Consider the following 17,834-nt stretch of genomic DNA (forward strand, 5'->3'; position numbering starts at 1 on the left):
ACTTGTGTGTGTGTGTGTGTGTGTGCTCAATGACTCACGGCAATCAGCATGTACCTACAGTATCAGTTATGATAGCTGCATGAGTCAGCCATTGTGTAAGGACAGCTCTCTGCGAGTAAACAATGACACATCAAAACTGCCTGGCAGCCATCTTGGCCCTGCCCTGCCCTCCAGCCCTGTCTCTCCTGTGCTTCCCTGGACAGTGTGGACAGTGTGGGGACAGTGTGGACAGTGTGGGGACAGTGTGGACAGTGTAGGACAGTGTGGACAGTGTGGGGACAGTGTGTGGACAGTGTAGGACAGTGTGGACAGTGTGGGGACAGTGTGGGACAGTGTGGACAGTGTGTGGACAGTGTGGGGACAGTGTGGACAGTGTGGACAGTGTGTGGACAGTGTGTGGACAGTGTGGGGACAGTGTGGATAGTGTGGACAGTGTGTGGACAGTGTGTGGACAGTGTGGACAGTGTGTGGACAGTGTGGACAGTGTGTGGACAGTGTGTGGACAGTGTGTGGACAGTGTGTGGACAGTGTGGGGACAGTGTGGGGACAGTGTGGGACAGTGTGGACAGTGTGTGGACAGTGTGTGGACAGTGTGGACAGTGTGTGGACAGTGTGGACAGTGTGTGGACAGTGTGTGGACAGTGTGGACAGTGTGTGGACAGTGTGTGGACAGTGTGTGGACAGTGTGTGGACAGTGTGGGGACAGTGTGGGACAGTGTGGACAGTGTGTGGACAGTGTGTGGACAGTGTGGACAGTGTGTGGACAGTGTGTGGACAGTGTGTGGACAGTGTGTGGACAGTGTGGGGACAGTGTGGACAGTGTGTGGACAGTGTGTGGACAGTGTGGGGACAGTGTGGACAGTGTGGGGACAGTGTGGACAGTGTGGGGACAGTGTGGACAGTATGTGGGACAGTGTGGACAGTGTGTGGACAGTGTGTGGACAGTGTGGGGACAGTATGGACAGTGTGGGGACAGTGTGGGACAGTTTGTCCTGCTGTGGTCTAAGGACTGTCCCGTCTGTCTTTCAGTGGCCTACCAGAGGGGAGGGGAGTCGGTGTGCAGTGCTGTCAGGTAAGGGTCCTCCGCCATTACTCAGCACATTCTCAGTCCTCACCAGGCTGGATGGATAGTTGATATCAAATCAAGCTTTATTCGTATAACTTTTTTTACAAGCAGTGTCACAGAGGCTTTCATAGATGCTCAGAGAACTGCCCCGCAGCCAACATAAACCCTCAAGGACGACAAGGAAAAACTCAACTCAGAGAAAGTAGTTTAGGAAACCTGGGGAGGAGTGTATAGTTTTGGACACAAGCGTTTGCTAAATGGGGAAAAGAAATATGTGAGCATGTTGAGACTGTTCAGTGCACTGACCTTCCTCGTACACCAGGGGGAGTGCTTTCCCTGTCACACAGAAAGAGAAATAGATTTGACTTCCAATATCTGGCTCTCTCATGGCTCCTGGTTCTGGTGAGAGGGAGATGTCAGGCTTGCATATTGACGTGTGTGTGTGTGTGCTGACAGGCCTGGTCTGCTGAATATGGGGGATTCGGTGAACCAGCCTTGGCTTCCGGACTCGTGGCCCAATGCCTGTGCCAACCACAAGGACTGCAGCATCAACTGCTGCAACACGGGCAATGGCACCAGCGACAGCAACATGACCACCTACAGCCGCCCAGGTGAGGGGCACAGGGGGCAGGGGGCAGGGCCAATCACAGTTGGACGAGAGGATATAGAACCAATGATAGGTTTAGAGACAGACCTACGACAGAGGTTCAGGGCTGTGACGTCCAGTGTGATTGGCTAACGTGTTTCCCCCCTCCCTTGTGATTGGCTTCCTCCAGCCGACTGCATCGCCAACTACGGCGGGCAGCTGGACAAGGCCGGGGGCGTGCTGGAGTCAGACTCGGCGGTCTACAGCGACGTAGACCTCACCAACAAACTCAACGAGCTGACCACCTTCAACAACCCTAGCCTGTGCTTCCTGGGGCCCGGGGCCCCCCTGCCCCCCACCCCATACGAGCCCACCCCCTACGCCACCACCCAGCTCATCCAGTCCAACATCCTCAACAAGGGGGCCGGGGGCCCCCCTGACCTGCGGTGCTGGGGCCAGCCCCCCCTCCAGCCCCCCAGGACGAGGGACATGAACCCCCAGTACAACCTCCTGGAGCAAAACCGCCTCAACAAAGGTGTGTGTGATTCTGCAGGTGTGTGTGTTTCAGAGGGGTGGTTGAGCGTACGTCCAGACCTGTAGGACAAGGTCATCTAACCCTCCTGCTCTGCCTCCAGACCACTACAGAGGAGGGGAGGGGCCCATGCAGGCCACTATACCCTACAGCCAGCCTCACAACCAGGCCCACAACCAGGCCCTCAACCAGGCTCATGACCACAGCACCGGAGGATCGCATCACAGCTCAGACAGGGGAAGCAACAGCACTTCCGGTGGGACACACAGACACACACACAGTTCCAGCTAGTTCCATTCCAAATCAGCTAACGTGTGAGCTAAGCGTGTTTGGGGTGTTGTCCTTACAGGGAGCCAGGGTCATAAGAAGGGGACTCGCACGCCCAAACTGCCCAAGCAGAGTGTAGTAAGCTGGGGTGAGTCTCTGCCCCCGCCCCCCGTCAACCCTCCACCAAGCAGGAGTTGTGACGAGTACTCCCTGCCCATGGATAAGAGGTGAATAACACACACACACACACACTGATACAGTGTTCACACACACAGTAAATATACTGTACTCAGATACAGATGTGACCATCTCCTTTACTCTCCCTCCTGCCCCCTCCCCCCCCCCAGGTTCACCCCAGACCTGCCTCATGTGAGCTCCTGCCCCGTGCTGCCCCCGAGGATGTTCCTGCACCAGGACCACGTGGAGGAGGAGGAGGAAGAGGGGGGGGGTAAGGAGCAGGGGGACAGGTGCCCCACCCCCCCTGTGAGGGGCGTGGCCTCCTCACCCACCACCTCGTACGGCCACCAGTCCACGGCCACCCTCACCCCCTCCCCCCAGGACGAGCTGCCCCACTGCCAGCTGAACGGGGCCAGCCACAGCAGGTAGGCCCCCCTCTCTCCACACACACACACTGCCAGCTGAACGGGGCCAGCCACAGCAGGTAGGCCCCCCTCTCTCCACACACACACACTGCCAGCTGTAACACCGTTACAAATATAGATGTGCGAAGAGCAACTGACACTTCCGGTGTTGGTTGCCGGGTCACAGTGTTGTAGTTCGGGGCTTCATGTTTGACCGTGGTGTCCTCTCCCTGCCCAGGCAACACACATCCAGCCCCCCTTCCCCTCCCAGACCTCTCTCCCCCACACACACCTACGGATACATCTCCAGCCCTCCAGGCCTGGACCCAGACGGCCAGGAGGAGGAGGAGGAGGAAGAGGAGGATGAGGAAGGAGGAGAGTTGGAAACCGACCCTGAGATGACCCAGGGTCACTACCACCAGAACCACCAGGTCCACCCCCACCCCCGCCAGCACGCTCCCCCACGCAGGCTGCCCCTCCGGGGGCTGGAGCAGACGCCGGCATCCAGCGTGGGAGACCTGGACAGCTCCGTGACGGGCTCCATGATCAATGGCTGGGGCTCGGCGTCCGAGGAGGACAACGCCTCGTCGGGCCGCTCCAGCGCCGTCAGCTCCTCCGACGGCTCCTTCTTCACCGACGCAGACTTCGCCCCCGCGGCCGGCCACGCCGGGGACTACGGGGCGCTGCGCTGCGCCCGCCTGCCAGAGGACTGCGTTCCCGGTGAGACCCGGCCAGAGAGACCCCAGTTTATACTGTGTATATAGAGGACAATATCATATGTAATAATAGACAATGCAAAAACAAATGCTGACTGTGTCCTCCTCTTCCTCCCAGGACGAAGGCCACTGCGCCCCAGTAGCCCCTTGTCCACCGACAGCAACATGAGCGCCGCCATCCAGCACAAGAGACCGCCCCGGAAACACAAGCAGCAGCCGCTGCCTCCAGGCCACCAGCCCCCCCCAGGCCACCCGCCCGACCACGCCACAGACGGTAGGAACCACACACACACACACACATGTTGAAGCGCGGAAATATTTGTGATGAGCTTCTGGTTGGCAGTACAGTCATAAAGTGTGATTGAGGCTGTGTGTCTGTTCTGCTCCCAGACCCCTGCATGCCCCTCCAGTCCCCCGGGCACCACGCCTCCAGGGAGGGCTACGAGGTGCGGGGAGCCACCCTGCCCAAGATGGGCTCTGGAGAGGCCCGGGGCCGGAGGGGGAGCGCGGGGGGGCACAAGACGAGGGAGAGCTCTGTGGAGAGACAAGCCCAGGACAAGCTCAGGAGGGGAGGCAAGGCCAGGCTGCACACAGGTACTGGGTCCCACCAAGCCCTCTCCCTACTCAGGGGCTCATTCCTACAAACTGTGTCGTGTTTTTCTGACATTTTGTACGCTGTATAATGTTGATGATCGATGTGTAACCAGCTAATGTGTGTGTGTGTGTCAGGTTCGGAGGACATCCCCCCCTACAGCCGCCCCTCCTTCCCCTCGCTGCAGAGCCAGAGGGGGACCGGGGGCCCCCGGAGGAGGGGGGAGGGTGGTCCCGGCCCCCGCAGGGCCCCTTCTGACTTCCAGCCTCAGGAGGAGGAGATGGAGGTGAAGTTACCTGGCTGTGTCAGCACAGCTGCATGAGGACATGATCACTTTAACTCTGGGCTCCTGTGTAGGAATTCAGCATGCGCTGCTGTGCAAAAGTCATGAGCACAAGTATTTTTTTTATGACGTCTTAAGTAATCGAATGAAAAGACTAAATAATCGGAAACCTAACACTTATGCCTAAGACTTATGCACAGTACTGTATTTAGATGTATATATTGTATACATAGTATTTATTGTGTAATATTCTGGAATATTATACATTTATGCAATTGTATTATGTAAATCTACGTATGATATAGTACAGATGATCTATACAGATTAACTCATTTTCATGATGCATAGAATCCCAGTTGAGTTGTTAGTGAAGTGTGTTAAAGGTATGTGACTGTTTATACTGATTCTAAATGTGTATGTTCTAAACAGCTTCTGGAGAGCTGAGGATCTGAGGAGCAGGCCAGGAAACTCCCACAATCCTTCACTTCAAGAGAAGGATATGACATCAAAATTTTGCGACAATTATGTAAATGACTTTTCCTATCATCAACAGAAAAAAAAAAAAAACTGAACAATACTTAATATCGATTTTTTTAGTACTACAATTTCTCATTTGATGTTCATCTTGAAAAAAAAAAAAAAAAAAGAAAGTGAGAAAAAGGTGTCCATTTTGACAGAGCCAGTGCAGTCTCTGGTTTGACGTACAATGTGATCATTGTTTACTTGAGTTATTGGTTAACCGGCACTGTGGTACGCTGGTTCGTGATGTGAGGTAAACTCCATGCTCATTAGCTGGCTGTTGTGAGTGTAAATAGAGACGTCTGATTGGTCTGATTCCCCTGTTATTTGGCTTTAATCAGTGCCATTGGTCGCTGTCAATGCCCTCCATCTTGTAAATTGTTAAGTCATTTTACAGCCACAAAATTGCTACAATGCGATCTTCGGTTTGTTTTCTATGTATTTTTGTAATGCACTGTTAATGTTTTGTTATCGATGTTGGTCTTGTCAACGTGCGTTATTTGTTCTACTTTGGTTTTAAAAGCACAATCACTTAAAAAACTTTATTTTAAACCATTATTCTATACAAAGTTCCGACTTATCTGAGGGACGACAAGTCTTTTTAAATCGGTTTCTGCGTTCGATAAGACGACAGCTCTTATCGCTCTGCTTCTACCGGGGTGGCGCGACGGGACGAGAACGTTCCGGCTGACCCGAGTCTTGCGCAAGCCCCGGTTTCTATCTAGTCAGATGGAGACGGCATCCAAAGCAGCAAGACACACAGATGTGTATCCTGAAGCAAACTGCTGTGTCAGTGTCGTTAAGCGGTGACCATATTTCCCTCACGTCTTCAAATGCACTTAGGGAGTTAGGGACAAGGGGACTATGAGAGAGAGAGAGAATCGTTATCTACAAAAACACGGGCCTTCCAGTTTCTCCTCATCTGTTCGTAGATAAAGCTACAGACGGTACCGTCAGTTGATAAGCGGGGGGAGTGTCAGTTCTCTGTCGGGTGGGTAAATATCAGCGTCCCTTAGTGGACTCCAAACAGACTTCCAGCTGAGATTCTCCCACCACAGAGAGGGAGGAACTGTTGACAGGATGGACGCCGTGACGAGGATGAATGTCCAGGACGGTCTGTGCCTAGGCCTCTACTGACAAGACTGAAGCTAACTTTGGGTCTCGTCAGTGTCATTCAAGGTTTTTTTTCAGCAGTGTTCTCTTTCTGTCGGGAAATCCAGTCTTTGTTTGGGGGTTGTCATGTTTAAGGAGGTTTATGTCAGCGTTGGCCATTACTGATGGTCATACAATGGGGAGGGGAAACATTGTCATTTTTAAAACATTATTTATTATTAAAATGTCTTCAAATACCCATGTTTTTTGATGATTTTTTCTGTCAGTTCCAAAGTCTTCTAGTCAGTACCTGATGTTTGCCCCCCAATTCAAGGTTATTTGAATTTACCACGGGTACAAGGACAGGTATATTGGGAGTCCTTAGCACCGGTTCAAGCCTCAGTCTGAGGGGAGATGGGAAGGAAGTGGAACTGAGTATGAAGAGAGGCAGAAGTGAAGTGGGTGTCACCCTAAAGAGTCTTTCGGAGACATGCTGCTTAATTAACCTCCCTCATGAACCTGCCTTCATAATATACATAATAGCATAATTCAAGTTCATTTTAGTTTGGAACTGAATTCCAATAAACTTAAATCTGAACGTAATATTATGAAACAATTTGATCATCCCTGAAAACTAAACTCCACATTTTTTATCGAATTGTAACCCCGCCCCCCCCCACACCCCCCCCCCACACCCCCCCCAAGAATCAAATCGTGAAAAAAGATTCCCACTCCAAATAGAAGGTGGTAAACTGTACATTTCTGTTAACTATGTAACCGTGTTACAGAAATAAATAAGTCTATCCTAGAAAAGTCTACTTATCGTAGTTTTATCTAATTTACCTAAATTATCTAAAAAGAAATGTACCTAAAAGGTAAAAGTTGGTACCCAACTGTCCCACCAGGAAAGACAGTTGGGAGAGGGGATTCTGGACAGTCGGGGAGTGCGGTGCGGCTACAGGAGTTAAAAAATAAATGATCTTATCAGTTTTATAATATCTGTTTTATTTATAAGTCGAAGAGCAAACATTTAGCAAAGAAGAGCCTTCTGACAGATTTGAACACAAGCAGCCTCACACAATTGCACACATCCTTATATACTGAGCTATCAGGGATCATAACAATCTGCACTCAACATTTAAGTTTCACATTGAACTATGTAGTTGTAACAACCTGCTGAGGTGAGGTGTCAGATAACCAGAAGAGGGCAGAGTTCCCCTATTGGCTCACTGGGTTAGTGTGCATGCTCTGAAATCTTCGACAGTTGTGCAACAGCCTGGGTTCAAATCCGGCCTTCACCCTTTTCTGTATTTCTTCCTCCCTCACCATTTTTTTCCTGTCACACCTAAATTAACTGTCCAATACAGCATGTCAAATACAATCCACAACTCAATAAACTGAGGGAAATAACCACACAACAACTTGAATCTTTTAAAGTTTTTTTGTCCGTTTTGTGATTCTTTTTCTTTATTGAGAAGCATAATTACTACAAATTTCAAATAACACTTAACGAATCACATTAGAATACAAAGCAGATATTATGAATATGAAATGTTATACATCTCATTCAAGTATTTTCAATTTTAATAGGCACAAATTAGTTGTTGAGGCGCTAATAAATAAAACAAATGAGAAACAATCAGACGAGACTCTTACCTTCTTTTCTCACTCTGTTCCACTTTTCTGCTGAGGGTAACCAGTTTCCTCCATTGGGGGAAAAAAAACTTTCATTAACGTTATTGTCAGAATGACAAATTGCATTTTTTACTTACATAAACTTCAGGATGCCAAGCTTGTGTTCAGACAAGATGGTATGGTTGCTTACTGTCAGATGAGGTTCTGAGTGATCTTGATGAAGCGAGGCCAATAGATGAGATTTTCGTGCATCTGCTCCAGCGCCTTTTCATAGTTCTTAACCGACATAACCTGAGAGAGACACGACTAAATGATGGAGACGTCATCTATCTGCGTACCAAAACACCCATTTACTGTGTCGCTGCAAAAGCTGCTTTCTCAATAGCCTTCATGTGCAGAAAACAGTTGTTTTGAGAATTACATTTTAGTCAAGCTCTATTAGGTACCATCTCCAAATTCTCTGAGGCAGCAGTAACGATGTATTATTAAAAGACGGACTAATAACTACACGTTTAATATAATTGAAAAACCTTTCCAAACCAAAACACTTTCACGCGCATGTCTGACTTACTTGACTTTGGAGCAGAACTGTTTGTTACCCACAAAGTCCCAAACAACTGTCAGTGAAGCTACGACATGGATATCAAGAACGGCAACGTGTTTTTTTTTTGAGTGACACAATTTTTCTTCTGAAGCTGAGGGTACACTACGGCAGATTGCAACCAACGACACATTATCGCCACCTATAGTTCGGCGGCATAAGGGTTCCATAACCTCAAAAATGCATATTGCTATCTTACTCCTGTCATGCTTCCCTTCTCTCACTGTCCAATAAAAAGGCAAAGATTATGAAAACACATTTAAGTGGGCGAGACATATGAGCCAAATGTTTAAAGCAAAAATAGCCACAAAAAAAAGCCATTAAAAAACAGACTTGAGAAAGGATAACTACTTCGTTTTTAAAACGTTTTATTGTTTTTAACTTTTTTTGCTCATTTTTTTAATTGTTTATTTTAACGTAAAAGTTACATTGTGATTACGTGAGATGTGGGACTTCACATAGTTTCATATCGTCTCTCTCTTCTCTGCCAACAGCTGGTTAATCTCAGGAAGATTCTCTTTAGTTTAGTTTGGTTGAAAACAGAGTTTTGAATTATACAATGATAATCGGGGGGGTCAGCTTCTTCTCCAGGGCGTAAAGTAATATTTACGATTACAGGTAAGAACAATATATAAATGTATCAACCCCCCCCAACCTGTTGTTTTTACTTCTTTTGATAGGGGTCCAAGTCTTACCCCAATCCCCCCCCCCCCCCCCCCCGTAATTCAAACCTTGCATGTTGTGCTTCTCGAAGCCCTATTCAAGCCTCAGTCTGAGGGGAGATGGCAAGAATGTGGAACGGAGTATGAAGAGAGAGAGAAGTGAAGTGTGTGTGTCCCCCTAAAGAGTGAGTCTTTCTGGGAACGCGATGAGACACGCTGCTTAATTAACCTCCCTCATGAACCCGCCTGCTTAATTAACAAAGCAGCTGTGAGCTGTCAATGGCAAAAGACACTGGAGTCTAGCACAGGTGTGATTCACTGTGAGTGTGTGAGGGCGTACCTGCCAGTGTGGGTGTGTGTGTGTGTGTGTGTATATATCTTGTGTAACCTGTAAGTGTGTCTGTGTCTAGAAGCAGTTACCTTCACTTGGCAGTGTGTATCTGTGAGTGTGATGGGGAGTAGATGGGTGTGTAAGTGTGTACCTGCATGCGCTGTGTGTGTGTGTGTGTGTGTGTGTGTCTTTGTCCTCACTCGTGGCAGAACAGCGTCACAGAGGAAGAGCCTGTCACTCTCATCCCCTGCTAAACCATCCTCCCCACACACACCCAGACTGCTCCCATTGTTTAACTGCAAGCACATCTTTGGATAATCAACGCGGGCAGAGCCCAGATGCTGAGCTGTGTGGCACCATCACTGGCCCCTCTCGCTTCCTGATAAATGAGACAGATTGCTGTTGTAACCGGGGCTCGTCTCTCTCTCTCCATCTCTGCCAAAGTGGATGGAGACCAGAGCTCGCTGGCAGCTGTGAGTGAGGACCCAACTCATTAGCGTTAGCTGCCCTGGCTAATGCCGTACCACGGAGGTCAAGACAATTAACCCAGCTGGACTCGACTGGTAGTGCCTCGCTCTCCTGTCCGGTCTCTGGCTGTCCTGCCGGGCTGCGGGCCCCGTGGGGTTCCTCTGCTCTTTCCGGCTCGGAGAGGGGTGAGTCATACTCATATATTTCCATCCTTATCGCTTCGTCCATTAATTAAGTCATGTATTTCATCTATATTTTCCCTGCACCCCCCCCATCTGTAGGAAGCGATGACTCAGATTTACAGGCCAGAGAGAGGGAGTAAATTAGCAGAGAAGCGATCACACCACACATTATCATTGATTATTTCGCCTACTCATCCGACTGCTCCTAAATTCAATATTAGAAAATGATATACAGTGTGTGTAGTGCAGTATCAAAAATAAAGCGTTATGCACTAACACACAGGCATACATGCGCACAAACCGCACGTAAGCAACAAAAAAAACACACAAACAAGCGGAAAACACAAAGCGCACACAAGCGCACACAAACACAAACATCCCCTTTAGAGAATACACCCTTTGAGGATGGTGGGCCTTTCCTGTCAGCATCAGCAAATAAAGCGAGTTCATCCGTCTTCATTACAGCCTGGCGTGGACAGGCTCGCTAGCCCAGGGAGAGCAGACGCACTGGTAATGGAGTCTTTAGAGATCTCCATGGAGACAGAACCTGCTGGCTAGCGACCACGGCCCCAAACTACACACCCATCGCCGCGTGGTAGCGTTCAGAGGAAAGACCACGTCAACATCACAGTCCCGGTTCAACAGAAGTAATAGTACAGTACAGTTCTGAAGTACAGCAGGGTGCTGTTCAGGTCGGGCCTGTTGTGCGAGGCTGTTCAGGTCGGGCCTGTTGTGCGAGGCTGTTCAGGTCGGGCCTGTTGTGCGAGGCTGTTCATGTCAGGCCTGTTGTGAGGCTGGATGTCTACGGCTGAGGTAAGGCTGATGCAGGCAGGTTCCAGGGAGTCTCATTTCACCTGATATTTAAATATCAGCGATTTCTCTTTTCCCCACAGTGTGCAGAGCGAGGATTACTATTCTCTGCTTCCAAAGTCTGAACGCAGCCGTCCTTGACTGGGATTGAAGAGGTCAGTTCTCCGTCAGTAGAGGTTCTGAGTCGTACCTGCAGGGTGCTCCAGGAGGGGGCCCAGCCTGAGGAGGGGGCAGCCCGCCACCCAGCTCTCCTCTGTGGGAGGGGATGTGAGGGTAATCCCCTGGCACCCTACCCCCCTCCCTGCCTGCCCATGCAATTAAACCCAGCCAGGCACCCTGGATTAGAACCCCCTCCTCTCCCCTCTCCCCTCCCACACACCCACACCCCCACACGCTGAGTCAATTAAACAACGACAAGAGGGATTTAATGTCCCTCTCTGCAGGCACCCCGGCTTTCCGAATCCTGCCTCCATCAAGCATCAGAGGAAGGGAAAATGGCTCTAATTACCGCCTACGATCCAGGGCTAATACAGCAGAGAGAGGGAAAGAGAGAGAGAGAGAGAGAGAGAGAGAGAGAGAGAGAGAGAGAGAGAGAGAGAGAGGGAGAGTGAAAGAGAGGGAGAGTGAAAGAGAGGGAGGGAGAGTGAGAGAGAGATAGGGAGGGAGAGAGTGTGAGGGTGAGAGACACCGCTGTGAGGCTTTCTCCAAACCACGGATGCTAGCTGCCTTCACAATTTACCTGTTAATATTATTTTCCTGTTATGATCGTCATGTTAATATCACATCTCACATTGAGGACCGGTGATGGAGAGGTGATGCTGAAAGGTTCCCCCCTCACCTCAGCCCACCACAAGCCTGTCTTCACTACTCATCTCTTTTCTCTTTGATTAGGAAACGTTAGCCTTTCCATAAGGCCCACCTTCCCTGGATCTAGACCCTCCCCCCAACCCCTCCAACTCTTGTGTTAATTTCCTGCTTCAGTGGAATGACTTCCCAGAATGCTGTGTGACAAGACTGCAACGGCAAGCAGGGGAAAAAACCCCTTGAGTCAAATTCTGTTTAAATTATTAACAGTAATGGAGGCAGGAAAGGCGGTCTGCCTCCGTACCTCAGTACTATGCCTCTGCTTCCCCCTCCACCAGGCAACAGAAGAACCAGGGTGTCTGTGGATGAATGTTCCCTCCCAGATACAGAAGAACCAGGGTGTCTGTGGATGAATGTTCCCTCCCAGGAAGCGTATAGCTGTATGTAATGAATGAAAATCAACGTATATTGTTATTCATTTGTTGCTGCTATCAGTCTTGATCTGCTTCCGTGCTGAAGGACAATGGAACCAATTTCGTAGATGTGAAACGATTCAGTCTGCCAGAATGGTAAACATTAGGCTAAGGTGTGCAGTTTGTTCATTAAGTCTGAATTAATACTGTTTCTTTATATTAAACAGACAGTATGCCGACAGACAGACACACAGACAGACAGACAGACAGGCAGGCAGACACACAGACAGACAGACACACAGACAGACAGACAGGCAGGCAGACAGACAGTATGGCGACAGACAGACACAGCCAGACAGACAGACAGGCAGACAGACAGTATGGCGACAGACAGACACACAGACAGACAGACACACAGACAGACAGGCAGACAGACAGTAGGCCGATATACAGACAGAGGAGACTACGTAGAGGACAGTGAATGTCACGTTGTACCCACAAGTCTCACTCTGTCAGTAGTCTGGGGCTCCTCCCTCTTCAGGCCGCCCAGGGGAGTCACACCTTCCTCCAGCCTAACTCCACCCAGGGAAACGGCCCATATGTCAAACGCAAACACGCCCGGCGGAGGAGCCAGGTACCGAACGCCGCCCGCGGCCGTGCAGCACGTCTGCTGTGGCTGGATACCTTAACCTCTACGCATCCGCCATGTGTATGGATGTTGCATGCGTGTGTCTGTCTGTCGGTGTGTGTGTGTGTTTGTGTAAACGTGTGTGTTTGTGTGTTTATCTCTCTCAGTCTCTTTATCCTTGGGCTCATACGTGATTAATGTCGGTGGCCTTCGCGTGGCTTTTTATTTGATTAAGGGAGAGGCATAGCAGCTGCTTTGAAATAAAAGCAGTTAGCTGGACCATCTGGCGAGTTGTTCTCTCAAAGTGCTGAAACTAAAACTTTAGCTGGAGTCAGTGTGGCTGGCTACACCAGACAGGGAGAGAGCGTTACGTGAGCTGGCAGCAAAACCAGGCCAATCAGAGAGAGAGATGGAAGGTGAAAAGAAATAGTCAACTGTCTTATTATTGGACAATGTGAGGAATCAAATGAATTCATCATCTGTGCTCATTTGGGGGTAATGATGTTAGTACACCCACACACAATCACACACAAGCACCCCACGCATGCACTCAGACAGATGTGTGCCACACACACACACACACACACACAAAATCTCTGTGCTTATAAAACAGGCTTTTCATGTAAAATGTCACGATAGAAATCCACACATACTGATGAAACGGAGAGAGGGGAGGGCGTGTGACTGTGAAGCTTGCCTTTGTTGAAGGTTGTTTTCACTTCCATCTCACAGAACAGCCTAGGATCCAGCAGCTACCAAGGTCTCTTTATCCTGCTCCCATTGACGTTCAAGGACATCCGCCTCCTCTTAGTCAATTCACATTTTCTCTCTTATGGTTTCACATCAAATGCAGGTGTGTGTGTGTGTGTGTGTAAGTGTGTGGGCGATTCTGCGTGAGTGTGTGCTGTGTGAATGTTTCCATGTTTTCATTTTTGCAATTTCACTGTTTATCGTCCACTCTCTTATAGGTTCACCATGGGCTGACGTCCAGGTCTGTCGGAGAACCGCAGGGAAGTTGAGACGGCGCAATCGAAGGCTATCACCCCTGAACACGGCTATAGGCTACGCTTCAGATAGACATAACCATTCTGGAAGCTGCACCTTTCCCCTTGTGTATAACCACTCAAACTGACAGGCCAGTATACACAGGATAAGGATTTGTACATTTTCGCGTCGGTTACAAATGAGACACAAACAGTAAATTGAGGCGCGCTGCTTCTGCAAAGGTAGAAGCCATAAGGTTACGGAACAACAATTGACAGGCTAATATATTGCCTATATTCGTACGGCCTCAATGCCCTCTGTCAGAAGAAAGCAGCAAAGGTCTTGCTGGTATATGTCAAAGACACCGTGAAAAGTGCCGACTGCAGAGGAGGAGATGAATAATGAGCGCGGGAAGGAGGGACGAAGACAAATTGGCCACGGAAGGAGCTGAAGGTCAAAGAGCCAAGTTCTCCACACACCCCCGCCACCGGGGGGCAGTGGAGCAACGGAACAGGTTCGCGCTGCCGTCCGCTCAGCTCATGTGTAATCAAACATCCGCTCCGTTCAGACCTTCCAATTAGCCAAATGTCACGAGTCATGGACGAGCGAGTCGACACGCGCGAAGCTCCACATCACCATACACGAAAAGGTTGAGTCCAAATTAAACAAATATGGAATGCATTCGCAGTAGATTAATATGAGGTAGTTAGTTTTAACACAATTTTATTACCACAAGTTTTACCAGAATGTACATAAACCATGGTGCACATGGAGACTAAAAGACAGGGAGCATTAGAAGGCAACATTGATGAGTACATTTGAGATACTAATGTGATCTCATTGTGGTTGCGTGAATTATGAGTGGTGGTGAGTATGGTTTGAGAGATGGACTTGTGAAGAACGGTTGCCCATGGAACATTCCCCTCAACTCAATAAATCAAAGCGATTGCAGTTTTGTGCGGCGTGAGCGCGGTAAATGAGCTTGGTGAAGCTTCTAATGTCTGCAGCATAATAACCTCAGCGTTTACACTTTTGGGCTTTTGTAAGCCATGATGGACACAAACCCAGCCCGGGAAACGTCTCCTTCATCATCTTCGCCTTCAGGTCTGACACTCGCACCCGGTCTGCCCTGTGGGAGTGGAGTTATGAAAGAACTTTCTAGAAGACCTCATCTGTCCTGTCTGACTTCCGCGAGAATTTCTTTGGGGATGGATGGCTGTGACATTTCCTCGCGAGCCAAACCGCGTTCTGCTCTGTGGAGGAACGAGGGGGAGACGGATGCGTAGAAACGGACCGATCACTCTTTCCCTTACCCTATTATCTTTGAGTTAGAGACATTTTCGCTTAGTTAGACTTTGACAGAGGCGTCCTCGAACGACTATGCTGTGCTTGATAGCTGAACATTTTCAATGAGCTTATTTATTGTTCTAATTAGCCGTCTTGAAGGTAACACACACGCACACACACACGCGCCACCCCACACTTGCAGTAATGCGCTTCCATCAAGGATGAGCGCTTAAAATCGAGGCACAACAGACCACGTCTTAGATTCCACATACACGTTTATTTTGCAATATAGGACTGAAAAAACGGTCACACCTCACGTACGTGCCTGTGTATTCCTGAGGGCAGAACAGATTGGGCAGGTACCGATTCTTTACACTGGGTCGATACGAGGAACAATCATAAAAGAACGGTACAAAGAAGTGAGTAGGCTAACACTGCATGGTGAATCTCGTTGGTTGAAACCCAGACGCTCTTTCACCTCACAGCAACACTTCCTCAAATATTCACGGGCGGGCTGTGTTTGCTTTGCTAATGTTTACTTATCCACGATAAGCTGTCGTCAGTTTGAATGAGATGCAAGCAGAAACCGTTAATGGGACCAGTGGTTCGTCTGTGTAAGGAGAGGCGGCCAGTGGGATAAATAACTAAACTGCTGGCCAACGAATTTCTAATCTAATTGCATATAGTTGCTAATCATGCTTACCACAGTGAGTGCGTCCCAAGTTATGTAAAGCTAGTCAGGCAGTCAATTTTCTCATGGCCAACATTTCTTCACTCCCTCCCTCTCGCCTTCGCTCACTCTGTTCCCATGGCAACGCAGGCAGAGAAGTGGTTCCGGACCTCGGCATCTGGGTTGTACCTGGACACGCCCTCGTGGGACGGACGGGAAGCCCCACTCCTTCTTGTTCCTTTGTCCGACATCTGTTCTCCTGGCGCGGCATCAAAGGTCCGGTAAGTCTCCCGTCATTCAGGGACCCTGCGCGCGCATCTAACACAGACATACGGACGCGGTGTTGTCGCCGCCCAGTTACCATGGTAACCCGCAGGTAGTAAACAGGTACAGTACGCAATGTCCAATGTCCCCTTCCCCTCTTTTTTCAAGATTTAGTTTGTAAAAACAAAACCCATGTGAATAACGTGGCGGCAGTTTTTTTTTTTTTTTTTTTGTCTTTTTTTTTTCATGTTTTCTTAAATCTCTCAATACATCTTTCATAAGCTTGCACTGTTTCATATATTATTGTATATTTCTTCTGTTTTGCTAATAGCATGGACGCCCTTCCTTCTCCAGGTTTCAGTCCCCTAGTTTGGAGAGGGCTGGTCAGTTTGTGCTTATCATCACCAAAACAATCTGTGCAAAATAAACTACATTACGGTAACTCCATCAACATTTTAAGCAAACATTTTCGAGCATTTATGAAAAAAAAACCCTAAACAAAACAAATGTGGCACCACAGTCCATCACTATGTAAGATCACAATAAAAAATAAACAACTTCAATGTCAGATTTTGGCTTGCATAGCAAAGCAAAGAAAAATGAGGAATACAAAAAGAAAAAGAAACATATTTACAAGAAACGCAAGTCCTTTCACTTTCATCGGTCAACAGTTGAACGTGTGATTTGTCGTTTTGCTTCAGTAGAAGTGAGTTTTTACATCGTGTGTGGGGGGGATACAGGGAGAAAGGTGACATAATCTTTAGCAGGAGGGAGGGAATAACACTGCAGAAAGAACACAGTGACCATGTCCTTGAGTCAGTACTGTACATCACATTTACAGCTTCTCATTCCCCATCTCTCTCTCCTCTCCTCGTTCTACTTTCTCTCCATCCTCCCTCCACCGTCTCTCCGGCCTGGGTCATCCGCAGAGGGAAATCTCATTGCACTTATCGACTAGTCGTCCTGGGACAGGCATTACTGAAGGGGTCAGATCATCACCAAGATTCTGAAAACCAAAGCAAGCAGACGGTCAGACTTCCTGAGATGACGATGCAAACCGTTGTAGACTTAGACTGTGGAGAGACTCCCTTGTGGGAACACACAACCAACCCCACCTCTCTCTCACTATCCTTCTTTCTCACTATCCATCTCTCTCACTTTCATTATCCCTCTCTCCCACCATCGTTCTCTTTATCTCTCCATAATACATCAATCAATCCATCCCCCTCTCTCTCTCTCTCCCTCCATCCATCTATCCCCTCTCTCCCTCCATCCATCTCTACGTACATCGGTCCCCGTAGGTCTGGTCCGTGCCACTGGCTGGTGGCAGCCCGTTGTGGGGGTGATCTGGTCTGTGGTGGCCCCCTCTTCCCAGGGTGCCCCTGGAGGGGGCTGTCCAGGGGGCCAGGTGCTGCCTCTCCAGGGTGGACACCATGCACTCCTCAGGGGGGCCTGAGGCCCCCGGAGCCCACTGGCCATGCAGACGGGCCCCCACACTGTGGAGAGGGTCCTGGGCCAGGGGGGGCCCTGGGGGGGGGAGGAAGGGAGACACAGTGAGGTTAGAAAGGAGGGAGAGAGGAAAGAAAGAAGATTGAACGTCAGTCTCCTCAGCTCTGGCCTGTGGTTAGGGGGCGTTAGGGTGTCAGATGGATGAGTGGTTAGGGGGCGTTAGGGGCCAGGACGCAGCCTACCCTCTGAGCTGGTGTCTCTCCTCCTGGGCAGGGTCCCCACGGTCTCCGCCCGGCCCTTCTTCCCCGTGGCGGGGACCCTCTGGTGGCCCAGGCTGTGGGAGCCCAAGGCCCCCCCCTCCACAGAACCAGAGCTCCCCGGACGCCCGCGCTGGGAGAAGCCGTTGCCTGCA

The 17,834-nt window shown here is 49.4% G+C and overlaps 2 protein-coding genes and 2 long non-coding RNA genes across 6 annotated transcripts in view; 2 read left to right on the plus strand and 2 right to left on the minus strand.

Moving 5' to 3' along the window:
* LOC146287753 (roundabout homolog 1-like) overlaps positions 1–6,491 on the plus strand; it is an 83,549-nt gene extending 77,058 nt beyond the window's left edge. For both annotated transcript variants that reach the window (XM_084698000.1, XM_084697999.1), the window contains 11 exons: positions 1,030–1,072; positions 1,523–1,677; positions 1,843–2,187; positions 2,288–2,440; positions 2,534–2,678; positions 2,799–3,053; positions 3,271–3,752; positions 3,867–4,022; positions 4,139–4,342; positions 4,478–4,626; positions 5,053–6,491. In XM_084698000.1, coding sequence (XP_084554126.1) covers positions 1,030–1,072; positions 1,523–1,677; positions 1,843–2,187; positions 2,288–2,440; positions 2,534–2,678; positions 2,799–3,053; positions 3,271–3,752; positions 3,867–4,022; positions 4,139–4,342; positions 4,478–4,626; positions 5,053–5,067 — 2,102 coding nt within the window. In that variant the 3' untranslated portion in view covers positions 5,068–6,491. The remainder of the gene's footprint in view (positions 1–1,029; positions 1,073–1,522; positions 1,678–1,842; positions 2,188–2,287; positions 2,441–2,533; positions 2,679–2,798; positions 3,054–3,270; positions 3,753–3,866; positions 4,023–4,138; positions 4,343–4,477; positions 4,627–5,052) is intronic.
* Positions 6,492–7,663: 1,172 nt separating this feature from the next.
* LOC146287754 (uncharacterized) lies at positions 7,664–8,527 on the minus strand. Of its 2 annotated transcripts, XR_014755140.1 has the most exons (3): positions 8,441–8,527; positions 8,060–8,160; positions 7,664–7,938 (listed from the first exon to the last, which is right to left on the minus strand). It is a non-coding gene; the product is annotated as an uncharacterized LOC146287754 (long non-coding RNA). The 2 variants fall into 2 exon arrangements; XR_014755139.1 differs by lacking the exon at positions 8,441–8,527 and having other exon boundaries at positions 8,060–8,428.
* A 5,806-nt stretch (positions 8,528–14,333) lies between these two features.
* On the plus strand, positions 14,334–16,465 carry LOC146287755 (uncharacterized). Its single transcript, XR_014755187.1, has 3 exons — positions 14,334–14,401; positions 15,860–15,990; positions 16,328–16,465. It is a non-coding gene; the product is annotated as an uncharacterized LOC146287755 (long non-coding RNA).
* Positions 15,313–17,834, minus strand: part of LOC146287756 (roundabout homolog 2-like) — a 77,476-nt gene continuing 74,954 nt past the window's right edge. Inside the window, exons 25-27 of the mRNA XM_084698474.1 lie at positions 17,665–17,829; positions 17,261–17,500; positions 15,313–16,979 (exon numbers count right to left, since the gene is read on the minus strand). Coding sequence (XP_084554600.1) covers positions 16,978–16,979; positions 17,261–17,500; positions 17,665–17,829 — 407 coding nt within the window. The 3' untranslated portion in view covers positions 15,313–16,977. The remainder of the gene's footprint in view (positions 16,980–17,260; positions 17,501–17,664; positions 17,830–17,834) is intronic.

Source organism: Hypomesus nipponensis, chromosome 5, assembly GCF_054491055.1.
Source record: "Hypomesus nipponensis isolate SF chromosome 5, ASM5449105v1, whole genome shotgun sequence".
Lineage (NCBI taxonomy): Eukaryota > Metazoa > Chordata > Actinopteri > Osmeriformes > Osmeridae > Hypomesus > Hypomesus nipponensis.